Genomic DNA, 17,891 nt, shown 5'->3' on the forward strand with positions numbered 1-17,891 from the left:
CCTGGCAGTGTCCATGTCCACTGCTAGCCTCCAGGACTGCTGGCCTTCATTCTCCCCCCCACAAAGGATGTATCAATACTTTCAAGCCCCATTGCAAGTTTTAGTCCACCTGCACGTTCCATGAGAAGGGCAAGGCAGCGCCAATAAATTTGGAAGAGCTACAGGCCCAGCAATCTCCAGCCTGCCTCTGTTTGCACTGGGCCACATGTTGCTTCTCTGTATTCCTTTCCCAGAATTCTCTCACTTGGCAACTGTCGGAAAGCAATAAATGTCTCCATGCACTCTCAAAGACAGTGTCGAGCAGATCAATTCAGTTTCCATTAATTATGGGAGGATGTTGAAGCAGAAACACAACCTGCCCACTTGAGCTGCCTTGAAAAGCCCCTGAATCAGAGATCTAGGCTCTGCAGAGCCAGGGATCAGGGGCTGCCCAGAGGAACTTCAACATAAATGCCAAGTATGTCCTCCTCTCTTCCTGCAGAGAGCAAGTCTTTTGAGTTTGCTTCTGGGACTGCAAAGAGGAACCGACCCAAAGTAAGGCCTGCTTGTGGGGCCACCAAGTGGGGCCAAAGTGGCCCTTGAAATGCAGTCCCTGCAGCGCCAGCTCCATACAGCAAGTCTGTGCCAGCAGCTAACTGATCTGCACCCCCCACTGGTCTAGCTGCTCTGCTGCAAGCCCTATTGACGGTTTGCAGCCTGGCGAGGTTGATCCCTTCCACTTGCCCCCCTTCCTTTGACTCCATGAATTCATGGCCCTTCATTCCCTCACACAGCAGACCCTCAGCCCTCCCCTAAGAGCTGCTTCCTCCATCTGTTGTTCCTGGACGTCCAGCTCGTCAGCTTCCGCCAGGTGCTACAAAAAGCCTGGCAGAGTAGGCAGGATCTTGTTTTGCACTCTTGCAACCTAAAATATTCTTCTGACTGGAGAGGCTAACTGGGACTGAACCCAGCAATGTCTGGATGCAAAGAAGGTGCTCAGTCTCTGAGCTACGGAGCTGTCTGCTTGCAACTTGTTCCTGAAGGCAGCAAGTCACGGCCTCCCAGCCCTGGATGGCACTATTCTCCACTTCCAGCCCTCCCTCCCCTCCCTGACCCTTCTGGGCTGCCCCCTGCTCCCCACGTTTCCCAGCCTCCTGCTGCCAAGAACACACAGCCTTCGAAAAGGAGGCCACTTCCACAATGGCGCCTTCCCAGTTCATAAAGCATGAATGGCACATCAATTCACAGACTTTGCATCTGTCTTCATTGAGTGATCTATCTCAGTTAACATGCTTTATGGTTATGATTCTGCTTGCAGGGCTAAGGCATCTGCCACCTGCCACTAAACACGTTGCAACAAAGGTAAGCTGTGGCCCAAACAAATGCACAAGGGAGTATGAACACATAGCAACATCTTTGCAGCTTATTCCATGTGCAAGCATTAAATTGCCATGAGATCTCCTTCCTGGGAGGGGATGCACCCATGTGGACGGCCTCTTTGGATTAAGAGGGTGTCAGAGCAGAGGTTTTGTACAGAGAAAGAGGCGGTGATGCCTGGCAGAGAACAAGCTGCCTTAAGTGGCTTCTTGAGGTCATGTAATCAGACCTTTCATTCCGCAGAAGCTCCAGGATTATTGCAAGAGCGCAGCGGCTGGAGGCCTCTCAATTCCTTGCTCTGCTGGGCTGTTCTTGCTGCAGGATGCCCTTCCTCACCAGCGCGCAGTTCTGGGCCACAGGGAAGCTTGGTGTGGGAATGCTGCAACAGAGAGGCTGCTGCTCCTGGGAAGGGAGCAGAAGCCCAGATGGCTGCGCAGCAGCAACAGTGCGGTGCCACCGTGTGCAAGCAGGGTCATGGCGCTGGTGGAGCTGCTACCTTCCACACTCAGAAATACCGTGCGGTACCACAGGCAACCACCCTGTCCCCACAGCCCACCATGCACTGCCTCTGAGAAGGAGCTAATAATAATAATAATAATAATAATAAAATTTTATTTTTGAGTCGCCTATTTGGCCGAATTAACGGCCACTCTAGGCGACGTACAATAAGATAAAATACAATATAAAACCATAACAACAATGTTCAATAATTAAGCTACCCACTCTTACATGTAATCAGCAGCACTAAAAACTAACCCACCCCAAAAACCCCATAGGCCTGCCTGAACAGCCAGGTCTTCAAGGATCGGCGGAAAGCCGTCAAGGAGGGGGCATGGCGGAGGTCTAAAGGAAGGGAGTTCCAGAGGGTGGGGGCCACCATCGAAAATGCCCTCTCTCTGGTCCGCACCAGCCTAGCTGTTTTAACTGGTGGGACCGAGAGAAGGTCTTGTGTGGCTAATGGCTGCCCCAAAGGCCAGGGGCTCTTTCCCTGGCAGGATGCAGCTTCAGCCCCGCCAGACCACTCCGGCCCTGGCGGCCAGACAGCGACAAGGCAATTACCCTCCCAGTTACTTTAGCTGCAGGCTTGCTTTCCGTGGTCCTGAAAGTTTTGTTCTATATTTTGACAACAGAACCCTTGTCGCCCTCTGGGGTCCTGACCTCATCCCTGCACAAAGCTGGCTCGGGCAGACCTGGAAATACTTCACAGCTTCGCATTTCATAGGTTGTAGTCAGGCACCGAACTCTTTCCCCCTTCAGTTGGATACACATGAAAAGTGACTGCTTAATTCTTAAGATCCTTTGATTACTGAAAGCCCACGGTTCTTTTACTTTATGCAGGTTACTGCATAATCCTAACTAAACGCACTTTTACTCAGAACAAGAACTGAGTGAGGCTATTTAGGGTTGCAGCCATAGCCCTATTACATGGATCGTATCCCATTTATGTTTTCCTGGTTATCAGTATGAAGCTGTCCAGGAGAACTGTTAGGATGATGAAAATCTTTCTCTTCATTCATTCAACAGCAAGCCTTCTAGATGTGCACATGGACTGTCAAACAGGGGCTCACCTTTCCCCTTTCTCCCATGGACTCCCCCCCATGGCATTTGACAGAGGGCCTATAATCAGTGAATCCAATGCTGATTTGGTGGTCTGTCTGGCACCTCCCCCCTGCCCCCACACTTCAGGTGAACATTTGGACTTCTTTTATAAATTATTTATTTATTTAATTTATTTATTAGATTTATATCCCGCCCTTCCTCCCAGTAGGAGCCCAGGGTGGCAAACAAAAGCACCCAAAACACTCTAAAATATCATAAAAACAAACTTTAAAATATATTAAAACATTATTATTTAAAGTTGTCACCTTATTTCAAACATGCACACACATTTTTACAAGCTGAAAATCTGCTCAGGGAAGGGGTGGTTTGCTGCATCTCAGGTAGCAGCTATTGACGAGTACTTGGCACAGCTGGCTGGTGCTTCCATGGGGGCCCCTCTGCTCACTGTATGGATGTTTGTGCACTTCCCCGAGTTTGCTGTCAGCGCTGAGCCAAGTGATCACAATTGGCCCAGAATGAATGTGTTGGCGAAGAGAGCAATTCATGGACTTCAGCAGCTCCAGTGTTTGTGTTATTTGAGTTAATTAACATTTATTTGCTTATTTTGGAGTGAACAGCCGGCACACGCAGAAGCTGTTTATTGATGCCAGATGGCAAGCTAGAGACAGCCAGCCAAAAGAGGCACTGGGAGTCAATGCAACACAACCACCCAGCTAGAAAGCAAATGCAATCTCTCAAGCTGTGAACGTGTTGCTCTGAAGCTCACACAATGTGGGTAGTTGTTGGCCCATGGAGCATGAGCCCTAGAAGGTCAGGCTTGTCCAGGTCCCACCAAGCCAGGGAGAGGGAAGAGGCTAGCTGAAAACCTAGGGGCACAGCATGTGCTTCAGGATTCAGTGGGAAAAGGAAGCCACTGAGATCCATCCTCCGGGCACTCCATTTGGGTGCCCAGAAAAAAAGGGGGGACCCCAAATCAGCTCCTGCCTGCCTGCCAAGTGGGGTCCCAGGTTATGGTCTGAAAGCGCATGAGGCCACCACCTTGCTGAAGCTAAACAGGTTTGGGTCTGGTCAGGATGGGAGACAGCCAGGGAACGCCACATGTATGCCGCCTTCTGGGTTCCGTGATGGAAGAAAGGCTCTTAAGATGATAATAAATAAATCATAAATAAATAAATAAGATGGCTCTGGGGCTTGGGAGAAACTTTCAAGGGCACGAGTGGCTGTGACCATTGGGTGGGCAAGTCACCTGTGAAAAAAGCTAGAAAGCTGTGGCGATCGGGAGGCTAGCTCAAAGGCCAGGGAGGGCTCTGCACTTTGGCAAGCAGAAGCCCTTGAAGTATGGCCCCAAAGGGCTGGATGTGCGCATGCCTGTGTGAGCTAGCAGGGGAAATTATGAGAAACTTCAGCAAAAGGGAGAAAGGCAAGCAGGACAGAAATCCAGAATTAAATGTCACCATCACTTAAAATGACTTTAAAAAACCTCTGTTGTCCTCTTCCATCCTCTAAGCTCTTTAATGATGTAAACTTCCTATGCAGAGTTCTCTGGGGGAACACAAATGTCAGTCTGTCGGGAGAAACAGCTGCAGCCTGCACCAGGGACCGGCACTGAGCTGGCTCTGCATCAGAGGAGAAAAGACCCCTCAGGCAGCAAAACCAGGCGTCTCCTCACTCACCACTGCCCTAGCCTGGGAAACAGCAAAGGGCAGAGAAGTGTGAAAGGCAGCAGAAGGGGAGAGGGGAAGCTTGGATTCCCCGACAGCTCAAGAGAGGCCAATCCTGAGGTGACACACTCCAGTCAGCCTCCTCAGCAGGCTGTAGCTCAATGGTAGAGCCCCTGCACTGCCTGAAGGATATTCTTCCCAGATCCAGCCTTACCAACATCTCCAGATAGGGCAGAGGAAGATTCTGCCCGTCTAAGTGCAGCAGGCCCCTATAAATAACATATGTAATATATAGTAAGTAAAAGTTTATTACAGTCAAAGACCAGACAATATTACAATTACACAGATGTTAAAAAAAAACATTAAAATACCACATAAGAGACTAAGCACTTTCCTTCCTCTATTCCTTTGAATCAAGGAAGTTGTACTGAACATGTTTAAAATAAAGATTTATAATCTAACTATGAGCATCCACATCAAGAATACAGACAGTTTCTCCAAGATACTTTAAAAGGTAAGAGGACCCAGGCACAACCAGGAAGGTTACATTCTGAAATAAACAGGCCAGTAGACAACTTAATTAAGTGGAGAGGCTACCAAAGACTTTCTAGTGCGAATAGCGGCAGCACAAAAACTAGCGACCTTAGCCGTTACCGAAGAAATGCGATCAGACAAAAGACGGTCCACGATCAGGGATTCATCTCTGGCAAAAAAACCTTGCAAAACTGGGGAAATTAAAGCGGCTCGTAAATCACGATAAAAAGGGCAGTAAAGTAAAACGTGACTAACCGACTCCACTGCATCGTTATCACAGGGGCAAAACCGTTCAGTGTATTTGATTTTGTTAAACCAACCCTCCAGAAGAGCCGAGGGCAAAATATTGAATTTTGCCAGAGTAAACACCATCCTGAGTTTTGGGACTGTAAGATTAAACAAATAGCGGGCTGGGGCAAATACCCTTGTGTTGTATCTGAGGGGAGGGGATGCCGTCGCTCTGGTTAAGTGGGTTTGCAATTCCAGATCGTAAATTTGTTGGAAAATAAGAGATTTTGCTTTGGGAAAACCCAGCAGCAAAATCACAGGAAGAGAGAACCCTAATGCTAGTAATTTAGTTGTTAGGGACTTTTTCCAGTTGGAACAAAAAATGTCAGTTAATGTTAATGGGGCCAAACCCACGGGTATAAACAGCAATTTAAACCAGAAATTAAATTTAAGCAGCCATATACAGGCCTCTATCGAAATGAGTCCCACTTCCAAGTGAAGAATGGAATTGGGGACACATGAAGGAATGCTGAAAATCACTCTCAAAAATTTAGTCTGAACTATTTCAAGGGGTGCGTAATTATTATAAGTGCCTATTTGGGCACCATATAGCAGTTGAGCAATTACTTTGGTCACAAAATTTTGGATAGCAGAAGGCACATACTGTCCTCCTTTATTGTAATAAAAGGAAAGGAGCGCCTTTACTGTTCTGTAAGCGTTGTTCGTAGCGTGTTTTACTTGGGGGCGCCAGGATCCTGAGGAGTGAAATATCATCCCAAGGTATCTGAAAGATGATACCTGCTCTATAGAACGATCAATGATCTGCCATCGATGTTTTAATCTTCTTCTGGAAAAAAACATGACTTTTGATTTGTCATAGTTAATTTCCAGAAGCTCTGTTTTACAGTAGCTAGCAAGAGCAGTCAATAATTGTCTCAATCCCACAGGAGTCAAACAAAGAAGAACAAAGAGCCCCTCCCTTGTGTAAAGAGCATTTTTCAGCCAAATGCTGAAGGACAAGGCCCTGGTCCATCGTGGAGCGCCCAAGTCTGAATCCGGCCTGTTCGTTGGCCAAGATGTTTTCACCATCCATCCAAGATGTTAGCTTCTCTAGAAGATGGCTTGCATAGAGTTTACTAATGATGCTAAGAAGGCTTATGGGTCTATAATTTGAAGGATCCATCCTCTTGCCCTTCTTATAGATAGGTATCACAATGGCCATTCTCCAGTCTTCTGGGATGGAGATTGATTGATCTATTACAGTAAACAAGGCCGCCAGAATGGGAGCCCACCAGTCCAGGTGCGTTTTAAGAAGTTCCGGGGAAATATTATCTACACCGGGTGCCTTGCCCATTTTCAGTTTGTTAATAAGTGCTGCAGCCTCACAAATGGAGACTGGTGGCCATTGGGGTAACGTATTAACATCTTCCCACTCGGGACTATCACATTTATCACTTTTGGCGAATATACTAGCGAAGTATGATTCCCATGCGCCAGCTGATATATGATATTCGATACTCGGCGGAACGGGCTGGCACCCCCCTGCAACCAGCTTCCAAAACTTTCCAGAGTCTTTTGAACGAGAGGCTTCTATTAAGTTGTGCCAAACTTCTTTTTGATGTAGCTTTTTCTTTTCTTTTATTAAATTTTTAAATTGTCTTTTAGTAAAAATATCATGTTGCATTTATTGGAAGTGTTTCAATTCTTAATATTTTGTACTTTTAAATTGTGTTTTTATATTGTATATGCTTATGTATTTTTAATGTTGTTCTTGTTCTTGTGAACCGCCCAGAGAGCTTCGGCTATGGGGCGGTCTATAAGTTTAATGAAATGAAATGAACATCATCAGTATATAAGAGAATGGATACCGGTCTTTTGGACAAACTAGGGTAGTGTGTTTCTATAGGTGATAGAGTTTTTACCAGGGAGTTGATGTATATGTTGAACAACATAGGTGCCAAAATACATCCCTGCTTAACACCTTTAAACGTTGGAATGGTCTTAGATAGATGACCAGCTCTATTGCATCTAATTCGTAAGTAAGTAGATTCATATAAACAGCGAATTAGGGCTAGCAGGAGTCTATCGATAGTGGTGGACTCTAATTTTTCCCAAAGTTTGTGTCTGGTAATCAAATCAAAAGCTGATTTGAAATCGATAAATGCTGCATAGAGGGCTCCTTGGGAGGACGATGTATATTTTTCTATCATATGGGATAGGGCAAGGCTGTGATCCATTGTGGAACGGCCGACTCTAAATCCCGCCTGCTCTTCTGCAAGAATGTTTTCTTGTTCCATCCACGTTAGGAGTTTGTCACTTAAATGATTGGCATAAATCTTACTGATGACATTTAACAAACTAATCGGTCTATAATTGGCCGGGTCAGATCTAGCACCTTTTTAAAAAATTGGGACAATTATAGCCAGTCCCCAGTCATCTGGGATAACAATTTCAGAATCAATATATGTAAACAAGGTGGTTAAAACCGGCGCCCACCAGTCAACATTAGTTTTAAAAACCTCAGGGGGAATATTACCCGACCCTGGGGCCTTGCCTATTTTTAGTTTGTCGATCAGGCTGACAATTTCCTTAGGAGTAACAGGCGGCCATTTAGGGAAATTATGACCCTGGGGCTTACTTGGTTGATGGTAAATTCGTTCACATGCATAAATTTTAGTGAAATAATCCTCCCAAGAAGCCACAGATATATGATAATCCAGATTAGATGAGGAATTGGGCCACCCCTTTGCCACCAATTTCCAAAAAGTAGATGAATCCTTTACTCTGGATGCTTTTAAGAGGCATTGCCAGGCTTCTTTTTGAGCTAAAGCTTTTTAAACTTTAATTAGATGTTTACAACGTTTCTTCTCCTCCAACCAATGTGAAAATAGTAAGGGGGAGTTAGAAACTCTATAAGCTCTATATGTAATATATACGTCTGCAAAGTTAGAGTGTGCTAGAGGTTGCCCCCCCTCCCCGACTGTAACACAATGTGTTTTAAAAGGCAAAAGCTCATCTACCCATTTCTCCTCCTCCAGAAAGTCTGGGCGAACAGCCAGACTGCAGCTCATCCTGTCAACAAAGTCTGAGCTGAAAAGTAAACATTGGAAAAAATACTACAAGAGATCGACAAAACCAGGGACTGCCTTATTCGGATGTTCTGGATGACCAGAACTAACTCACTTAAGAAGATAACAATCTATGGGAAGATCTGAGAATGTTTATGAAATTAAATGTCCATGACAACAGAAAAGTGATTGTTTGTAAGACTGTCCCATGAGAATGTTTATGTCAAGTCTGTGAGAATTTTCATGAATTTGTTTGTGGGAAAGAACTGTGAGAATAGAAAGATACAAATTCAGATCAGATCAGAGAGATCACAAGCACAGCTTTTTATCAGTCCCCATGGACTGAGCAAGCTGGTGTCGAGTTTGCCTGAATGGCTGAGTCTGATTACGAGGCCTGTCTGAGCCCTGCGGGTGAGACTTAAACAGACATTCTTTTATATCAATGTGTTAAGGTTTCTAGACTGTATAAGCAGATTATGTGGTCCTTAAAGCTTATATTATATTAATTAATTTTGGGTTTTGTGCTGTATTATTAATTCTGATTCATAAATTTACTAATGTATGATCAAATATACTCATAATAGAAATGTGTAATCAATAAAAAGCATAAGCTCCTTTCATTGTGGAACTCCGTTCATTTGTATCCTGATGTCTCCCTATTTATTTATTTATTTTATTTAAAATATTTCTATCCCGCTCTTCTACCCTATAACAGGGCACTCAGTCCTGGGATATCTCTGGTGGGAATTTCCTCTTAAAGTCTGCCTGTTTAGATTTCCTGCTGAGGTGCGGCACAAGTTCAGGCAAGTGTGGTTGCTTCCAACAAGTGTTCTCGACAGCCCTAGGCTTCAGGGGAAAGTGAAGAACTCTTTAATCTGTGTGTGGAGGTAGTTCACACATAAGAGGTAGTTCAAACTATTTAATGAGAGCCTAGAGAGCTTCTGCCGGTCAGTGCAGACAAGACTGAGCTGGATGGTCGACTTGGAGCAATGCCGCTTCCTACGCACTTCCCCTCCTGCACAGTCGTGCAGGCTCAGCTGTCATTGATGGCGGATGAGAGACTCGACTCAGGTCCAGTCCGGGGCCCCACCTCCCTTTGGCTCTCTCCCCCCACCCCGGGCTACAAAAGAGGAATGGCTGGAGGCTGGGCCAAAGGCTCCAAGGCGAGGGGGCCCTGAGGGTCCCTTCATCTGCCAGCGTCAGCACTAGCTGGGGGGCTGCATCCCAAACAAATGTTTACGCCAGGCCAGCCTTTCAGTGCCAGGGCTCAGTCCTGGAAAATATTTTTATTTAACAAAATGTATATACAATTTGATTGTAACTGAACCTCTAAGCAGTTTACAAAAATATTTAAATGTTCAATAAAAAACAGTTAAAAACAAGTGATTAAAAACAGTTAAAAGATGGCAGCAATCCAGTCTTGAAGTCACCAGTGCCTGGACTACTGTGGTAAAGCTTTTTAAAAGAACCTTTTATGAAGTAAAAACAGGCAAAATTTCCCTGTGGGTGCAGAGTGCCTCCCTTCCACCACACTGACTAATAAAAGGGCTGTGTCTCTCAGACCCTCCATTTCCACACCCTTGTGAAGGCCCCAACCCCCAGGATGGCACTGCGGTATCGGTATTGGCCACATGAAATGCAGTGACGGAATGGCTCTAGTTACAAACAAAGAACACAAAGAGCTCCGGGGCCTGGTCTGTTCATGCGCCTGGCCACTGATCGCCTCTCTGTTGAGGAGGAAGAGATGCCTGACACACATGCACCCCCATGCACACCAGGCCATGTGTGACCAGCTCTTCACACACAGACCCACGCACAGACTCCGCTGAGCACTGCTCCTTCTAACAGCGAACGCAGCTGGTGAGTGCAGACAGGGCTGCAGACATGGACCCACAGAAAAAGGAAAGGAGAGCATCAGCAAGGCTAGGCAGAATCCCTAGTTTGCAGAAGTATAAAAAATAGCAAAAATCCTAACAGCTCAATGAGGACTGAGCATGACCAGTGGGCACAGGATGCTGACTGACTGTGGTGGAGTAAAGTATCCTAGAAGAGGGCACGGCTGGTTGGCTGGCACCCTGAAGAGGAAAACTCACTCCAACATTTTGTTGCAGGCCCCTCTGGGTCTGTTGTAAAAGCTAACAACGCCCTCCTCATCCCCAGCTGGCACACATTAAAAACCTTCTTAACGCTCACACATTTTGTGGGTTCCCTCTCCCCTTCACTGGCACCCAGCTAATTAGGCCACCCGGACTCCTGGCTTGTGCCCGAGTAAAATTAAGTATTTTTGGTTGGTAGTTTTAATAGCTGGCACTCTATCTTTGGAGCAACCAAATCCTTTGTAGGGGGTTTGCTTCACACAGCAACCCTTCCTGCTCCTCTCTTGCCCTTCTGTTCCTGCAGAACCACACCCCTCTGGCCAAATCACAGAAGGCCTGAGGACACCTTCCCAAAGAGACCAAGCGACCCATCCCTGGGCATTCCAAACCAGCATCATCATGTGGACTTGAAATCTCCCCACTCACCCTTTGGTTGTGACTTAGAAGTTGCAATGAGAGTTTAGGCCTTTGGGCTTTCAGTAAGGGGCAAGAATCAAACATCACAAATTATTGGGGTAAGTAAGGGTGTGCGACAGACCACATTTACATAGGTTTGCACGCTAGAAAGCAAAAGCAAAAACCCTCAGAAGAAGTACTCACAAATAAAATTTCTCATCCCACGTTGGATTCAGGTTTCCGAAGATAGTTTTTGTCCTCCTTTTGGTTTTGCCAACTTGCACAGTGACGTAGGGGTCGCTGGAGCCAGTTTTGTCCTTTGCTTGCAAGCCCTGGGCACAGAGCACTGTGGTGGGGAGGGAAAAAGAGAAGGTGACGGGCGGCTCAGAGGTTAGGATGAGGGCTGGCCGGTGGCACTGGGATCCCCAAGGGGCTTCATAGGGCTCAGCGGCAGAGCACAGGGAGGACCCAGAGCCAAGGCTGAGCTTGCTGGTGATGGGAGAGAGAGGGTAAGCCTAGGTGGAAGGATGGGCTTACTCCCACTGCTTCCCGGTGCCACTTCATGGCACAGTTTGGGCCTCTCAGGATGGCTCTCCTCCCCCTGCTCATCCCGGCACCAGTCATGCCCTTCAACCTGAGTGCTGGTTCATCACCACCCCCGCTGTCAGGGGTTCCCCAGCTGTGGCGACTCTGCGTACCACTCAGAAGACAGACAGGGCAGTGACTCAGACAAGCTCAGTGTGCAATCAGTCAACAGCTATTTATTTATTTTTTAAAACAGTACCCACCGCTGGACTGTAAACGGAACCTCTAAGTGGCTTACAAAGAGATGCTTTTATTACCTTTGCTAGCTATGCAAGGTCTTACAAGGTCTGAAGAGGGTGGCTCACGACAGATGCTACTGGAGGTCACTGATTAATGGGGTCGCCATAAGTCGTGATCGACTTGAAGGCACATAACAACAGCAACAGCCATTTATTTATTATTGAATTTGTATCCCACCCTTCCTCCCAGCAGGAGCCCAGGGTGGCAAACCAAGCGCTAAAAACACTTTAAAACATCATAAACAGCTGTGCAAGGACCACACTGCAGTGGCATCTGCCATCCATGCAGAAGGTCCAAGGTTCCCTCACCGGCATCTCCAGCCGGGGCTGAAACCCTGGAAAGTGGCTGTGAATCAGTCTTTCAGTACTGAGCTGGATCTCCCAATGGTCTAACTCGGCATAAATCAGCTTCCGATGTTCCTAACAGTTTAAGATTCTCTGGAATGAGGGCAGAGTTGCTCTGAAGCAGTGAGGTCGGGGCTGAAGTTGGTTCCCTCCCACATTGAACAAAGGGCTCAGGCGCTTCCCAGTTATCTGAAAGCATTTCAGGAAACATCAACCCACCAGGTGGGCTCCTGACATCACCTGGAGATGGAGACAAGCACCCCGAGGTTATGGGGTGTCCCTCTCCTGGCAACTCTTTCTATCTGACATTGCGGTGGCCCTGGCTGGGCTGTGGGGGAAGCAGCTCTTCCAAATCCATAATAAGCACAACTTGGTTTTCAGACATGACAATGATTAACGTACATGCACCATTTTTGCCCTACATGGAGATTATCCAAGCCGGAGGGAAAAAATCAAAGAGGTGTTACAAATAATCTGGGCCCAGTCACAAAATTCTTTCAAAGGAGAGGAAAATGGACAAAACAAACTTGGCCTCATATCAGCAAAGCAAGGTAGACTAGGTCCAGGCATCACCTGAGGAAAGCTGGGTCCTCTCAGGTTCTAGTCTGAGAGAACAGAGTCCTGTGCAACTCCAGTATTTGATCACAAACAGAAGGTGGCCCAATAAATGACATCTGCTTGTATATTCTGTACAGTACAGTATCAAAACTGAGGCAAGCTGGGGCACCGACCCTCTGTGCTCCGCTCCTTTTTCCAAAAGGTAAACTGCTTCCCCCCCCAAAAAAAGCCTTTCAAGCATCCCTCCGGAGGTATGTTTTGGCATTACTTTGCAACTAGATTTCAATCCCCCACTGCCCATCCTGGGAGAAATGCAGTAGCAGCAGCAATTTTCTTAATTTTATTTATTTATTTTATTCATTGATTTTATTCATTTATATCCTGCCTTTTCCCCAGTACTGGGACTCAAGGTGGCTTACAAAAATTAAAACAAATATACTTAAAAACATATCAATAAAACATAAAAGGTAAAGGTGTCCCCGTACTTATAGTGCGAGTCATTTCCGACTCTTAGGGTGATGTCTTGCGACGTTTACTAGGCAGACCATATATGGGGTGGGATTGCCAGTTCCTTCCCCGGCCTTTCTTAACCCCCCAGCATATGCTGGGTACTCATTTTACCGACCACGGATGGATGGAAGGCTGAGTGGACCTCGACCCCTTTTACTGGAGATTCGACTTCCTCCTTCCGTTGGAATCGAACTCCGGCTGTGAGCAGAGCTTCGGCTGCGTTACATTAAAGCCATTCAAAATGTAGCGATTAAAAAAAAAGCACAAAATGCGAATCAGTAAAACAGCACCCTATTTAATAGCTCTTGCAGTCATTTCGCAAAAGCTTGTTGGAACGTTCTTGCAGGGTATGGCAACACAGCTGCAGACTCTTGTAACAGACAGCAAGCCTTCCTTTAGCTGCCTTTCACCAAGAATTATGATTGCTAATTGTGTTTACACTGATATAAATACAAATACATGTCAGTTGACTCCTGCGCTGCAATGCATGGGGCTACGCTTCACTCAGGTTACAAATCACTCAGCCTACATGCAAGCTGGCATCACATTGGATTGCTCCACACTTCCTTTGCCCCCCCCCCGGCACTGCCAGCAGCAAAGGTCTGCTTCATGACTTGGGTCCATGTTATTTAAAGCATCCACACAGTAGCATTTAATTTATGTTTTGAACTGACACTAGCAGGGATAGCCCAGCTTGTTAGCTGCCTGCTCAGAGAGGTGGTGGGATCAGGACGCATCTCCCTCCCTGCAATCTGAGTCAGCAGAACTACCCTGTGAGTCAGTTCAGAGGCAAATGTGTGGCTTCTCACTCCCACCGGCTGGATTCCCTCTGCTTTACACAGTATCATTAACCAAGGATTTTATAAACCATCTGGGTCTCCCCACTGGAGATGCCAGCAGGGCGGCTTTCTGCATCATCTGAGCCATGGAGGCTCTCATGACTTCTCACCTATTTATTTATTTATTTATTTAACAGAATTTATATGAAATTTTATTGTAATAAAACCTTATGCAGATTACAAGGAATATTACAATTATCAATAAAAACAGCTAAAAACAAGTAATTTAAAACATTTAAAAGACAATTAAAATTAACAGAAAATGAAAAAGAGATTAAAACACATTAACATCTCTGTGTCTGGATAGGCTTGCCAAAATGAAAACGTTTAAGCAGGTGCCGAAAAGGGTACAGTGAAGGCGCCTGCCAGATGTCCATAGGCAGGAGTGCCCAAGCATAGGGGCTGCCACCTTAAAAGAACATCCAAGATCAAAGCCCTTGAGTGGGCACATAAGCACAGCACAGTGGCAAACGCAGAAGTGCCGGGTCCCTTCATGTTAGTCATAGCCACGCCCCCTCCCCCTTTTTTGCTGCGGGGTTGAGAATGAGATCCTTGTTAATGCCTTCTCTAGGAGCCAACAAGCATGAAAGGGGAGAGTGTTAGCTACTGAGAAGACTCATCTCCTTGCACTCTGATTGGCTCCAATCAGCAGGAAAGGTAAAGGAAGCATGTTAGAAGACAAAACAACAGAATGAAATTCAACAGGGATAAATGCAAAGTTCTACACTTAGGAAAAAGAAACCAAATGCACGGTTATAAGATGGGGGATACTTGGCTCAGCAATATGACATGTGAGAAGGATTTTGGAATTGTCGTTGATCACAAGCTGAATATGAGCCAACAGTGCGACGTGGCTTTAAAAAAGACAAGCGCTATTTTGTGCTGGATTAACAGAAGTATACTTTACAAATCGCATGAAGTACTAGTCCCCCCTATATTTGGCACTGGTTAGGCCTCACCTTGAGTACTGCGACCAGTTCTGGACACCACATTTTAAAAGGATGCAGACAAACTGAAACAGGTTCAGAGGAGAGCAAGAAGGATGATCAGGGGATTGGAAACAAAGCTCTATGAGGACAGACTGAAAGAACTGGGCATGTTTAGCCTGGAGAAGAGAAGACTGAGAGGAGATACGATAGCACTCTTCAAGTACTTGGAAGACAGTCACACAGAGGAGGGCCAGGATCTCCACTCAATCATCCGAGAGTGCAGAACATGGAATAATGGGCTCAAGTTACAGGAAGCCAGATTTCAACTGAACGTCAGGAAAAACTTCCTAACTGTTAGTGGTTCGACATTGGAAACAATGACCTGGGGAGGTGGTGGTGTTGGATGTTGTATCTGGCGCAAGCAGATGCCCAGGATGCAGAACAGAATAGTGACAGGCTAGATTCCAGTTGAAGCAATGAGCCAGACAAGTAATAAGTTTTAAGAGTCACTTTACTGACAATAGAATATATCACAAGCTCTCTCTCTGTACAAACTCCTCGACCCCCACACTCACAAGTGTCTGCTGGCCCTCTATATAGATAAGGCCAGCTGCCCGAGCCTAGGTTGCTTAGCAACGTGTCCTTGAAGATGGCTCGAGCTCTGCCAACTTTCGCTGCTAAGTCACGTAGCTCACTTGTGGAAATTTAACCTCTGCTTTCTCGGTTTAATAGCCAACAGGTGGGCTCTCCGACACTGGAGGCATTCAAGAGGCAGCTGGACAGCCACCTGTCAGGGATGCTTTGATTTGCATTCCTGCATTGAGCAGGGGGTTGGACTCGATGGCCTTATAGGCCCCTTCCAACTCTACTATTCTATGATTCTTTAATCCTGAGATCAGTTGAATGTTCACAAAATATCTGACAACCAATGATCTTTTGACAGCGATCCTTGTCATGCAATGGTATTTCATATTTGACTGTGTTTGATAGCTGAGAGCATTTAGTTTCTGTTAGACAATATGCAATGATGCTTAGTATTTTTAATTTTACATTACTTTTGCAATAGACAGCAAATGAGATTACATATTTGATGCCTGCTGAAAATTTAAACTATAATTTAAATTTAAATATTTCAATTTAGCATTCCCCAACCTGGTGCCCTTCCAAAATTCCTAGATGAAACCTCCCATCACTTGCCTGGAGGCAGAGGGTGCTGCCCTGGGCTCCGGCCGGGAGGAAGGGTGGGATATAAATCAAATAATAAGTAAGTAAGTAAGTTCAGGAAGGCTGATCTAAACACAGGCCAAAAGGGCACACATGTGCACGTACCATTCCACATTCAAAATACAATTTCAAATATCAAATTGAAAAGCTTTGCATTCAAAACGTAAACAGGAATTCTTGTGTGTAGTATTTGTTTCCACTCCCTTGATGAGCTTCAGAGAAGAAACTGCTCTGCCTCAGCCTGCAGGCAGCGTGAACCTCACGAGATCAGGTGGTACGTTATATTTCCACTTTGCACAGGCAAAGTAACAAACACACCGTTTTGCTGCTATCAGTGCCACTGTTCCAGGTCATATCCTGCAAATGACATTTTGTGACCATCATGAATGGAAAGAAAAAGGAGCTTTGCCGCTCCAGCAAACACAAACCTTCTCACCTGTGATGGTGATTTTTGCTGACCACTTGGAGGTCCCATCCAGGACACTCTGTTTGGCTGCCTTTGTGTGCTGAACGAAGTCCTCCTTGGGGATCTGAAACATTGCCTGGATCAGCTCAAAGACCTCTGGCCTGTTTTGCTCTCGGATCTTCATGCGTTCCTTCATTGCCATGATAATATTATGGGCCTTATCCTCCGCCCCGTGCTTTGAGCTCTTTTCTGCCGCCCCTGAGATAACAGATAATAATGCATTACTATAGTACTAGTAATATTTGGTCACATGCTATGAGCAGGTGGTGCTGCTGAATCTGGGAAACAGACTCTACAGTGGGATGGGGGGATCTAGCCAGGGGGGTCTTCACTGGGGATTATTTGGTTCTTCAGTCACTGGCTGGCCAGGGTTGGTGGGAGTTGTAGTCCAAACCAGCTGGAGGGCACCAGGTTGGCAAAGACTGGCTTATGGGAATATTTTTGCAGAGTCTGCTCTTGCTGCCTCCAGAAGGCTCCTGCACAGCATGAATGAGCCCCCCCCCGCCTTTCATAGGGGAGGAAACTAGGGGCATCTATTTGCCCGTGCAGACCACAGCATGCGCAGAGGCCTCTCAGTGCTGACATGCCCAGATATCAGTGCATGCCCAGAGGCTTCCAGAGAGACACTGAATGGAGCTCTGAAGTCTGGCATAGATCCAGATCCCAAGAATGTTTTTTTCTGAAGCAAAGCCAGGGACGCCAATGTTCCACCACGTATGGATTTCTCCAGAACAATGGTGTCTCCAGCGGGTCCCAGAGATAAGCTGCCAAGGGGGATTGGGGTCTTGCTGCCCTCACAGTCTCTTACTGCTTGGTCCCAGGTCCCAGGAGGTTAATAGTGTTGCCCTCTGAATGACAACTGGGCAGAAAGTGAGTCTCCCTTGTCTCTGTGCTGAAGAACCAGGCCACGAGAGCCACGTGACACCCCCCTGGTCTCCACATCAGAGACGGAGAAAGAGAGAGATCTTGGGCCAGTGGCTTGCTTGTGGTGAGAGTGACTAGGAGCCCTGGGCCACCTCACAGACAGGCAGCCTATTTAGCTGACTTTGCGAGATGCACACACCACCCTGGTAGGATGATGGCTTTAAAAACAATGGTGGAGAGACAGTTTTATTCAGTGAAATTGAAGCAAAAGGCAGAAGATGTCCTACTGAATGAAATCCAAATGAGGTGAGTGGTTCCGCAGACCCAGAACAAAGGGTGGGTTGGGAGGAGCATTAGATTCATTTAGTGTGAGGAATGTCTCTCCACCCACAGAAGCTGTGTCACGTCCACTGGGCCACTTCACAGCCCATCT

The 17,891-nt window shown here is 46.3% G+C and overlaps 1 protein-coding gene across 5 annotated transcripts in view; it reads right to left on the reverse strand.

Annotated features, from left to right (window-relative positions):
• Positions 1-17,891, reverse strand: part of UNC13C (unc-13 homolog C) — a 197,275-nt gene that overhangs the window by 107,412 nt on the left and 71,972 nt on the right. For all 5 annotated transcript variants that reach the window (XM_061595472.1, XM_061595471.1, XM_061595474.1 and 2 more), the window contains 2 exons: positions 16,565-16,792; positions 11,104-11,245 (listed from right to left, as the gene is read on the reverse strand). In XM_061595472.1, coding sequence (XP_061451456.1) covers positions 11,104-11,245; positions 16,565-16,792 — 370 coding nt within the window. The remainder of the gene's footprint in view (positions 1-11,103; positions 11,246-16,564; positions 16,793-17,891) is intronic.

This window comes from Rhineura floridana, chromosome 14, assembly GCF_030035675.1.
Source record: "Rhineura floridana isolate rRhiFlo1 chromosome 14, rRhiFlo1.hap2, whole genome shotgun sequence".
Taxonomy (NCBI): domain Eukaryota; kingdom Metazoa; phylum Chordata; class Lepidosauria; order Squamata; family Rhineuridae; genus Rhineura; species Rhineura floridana.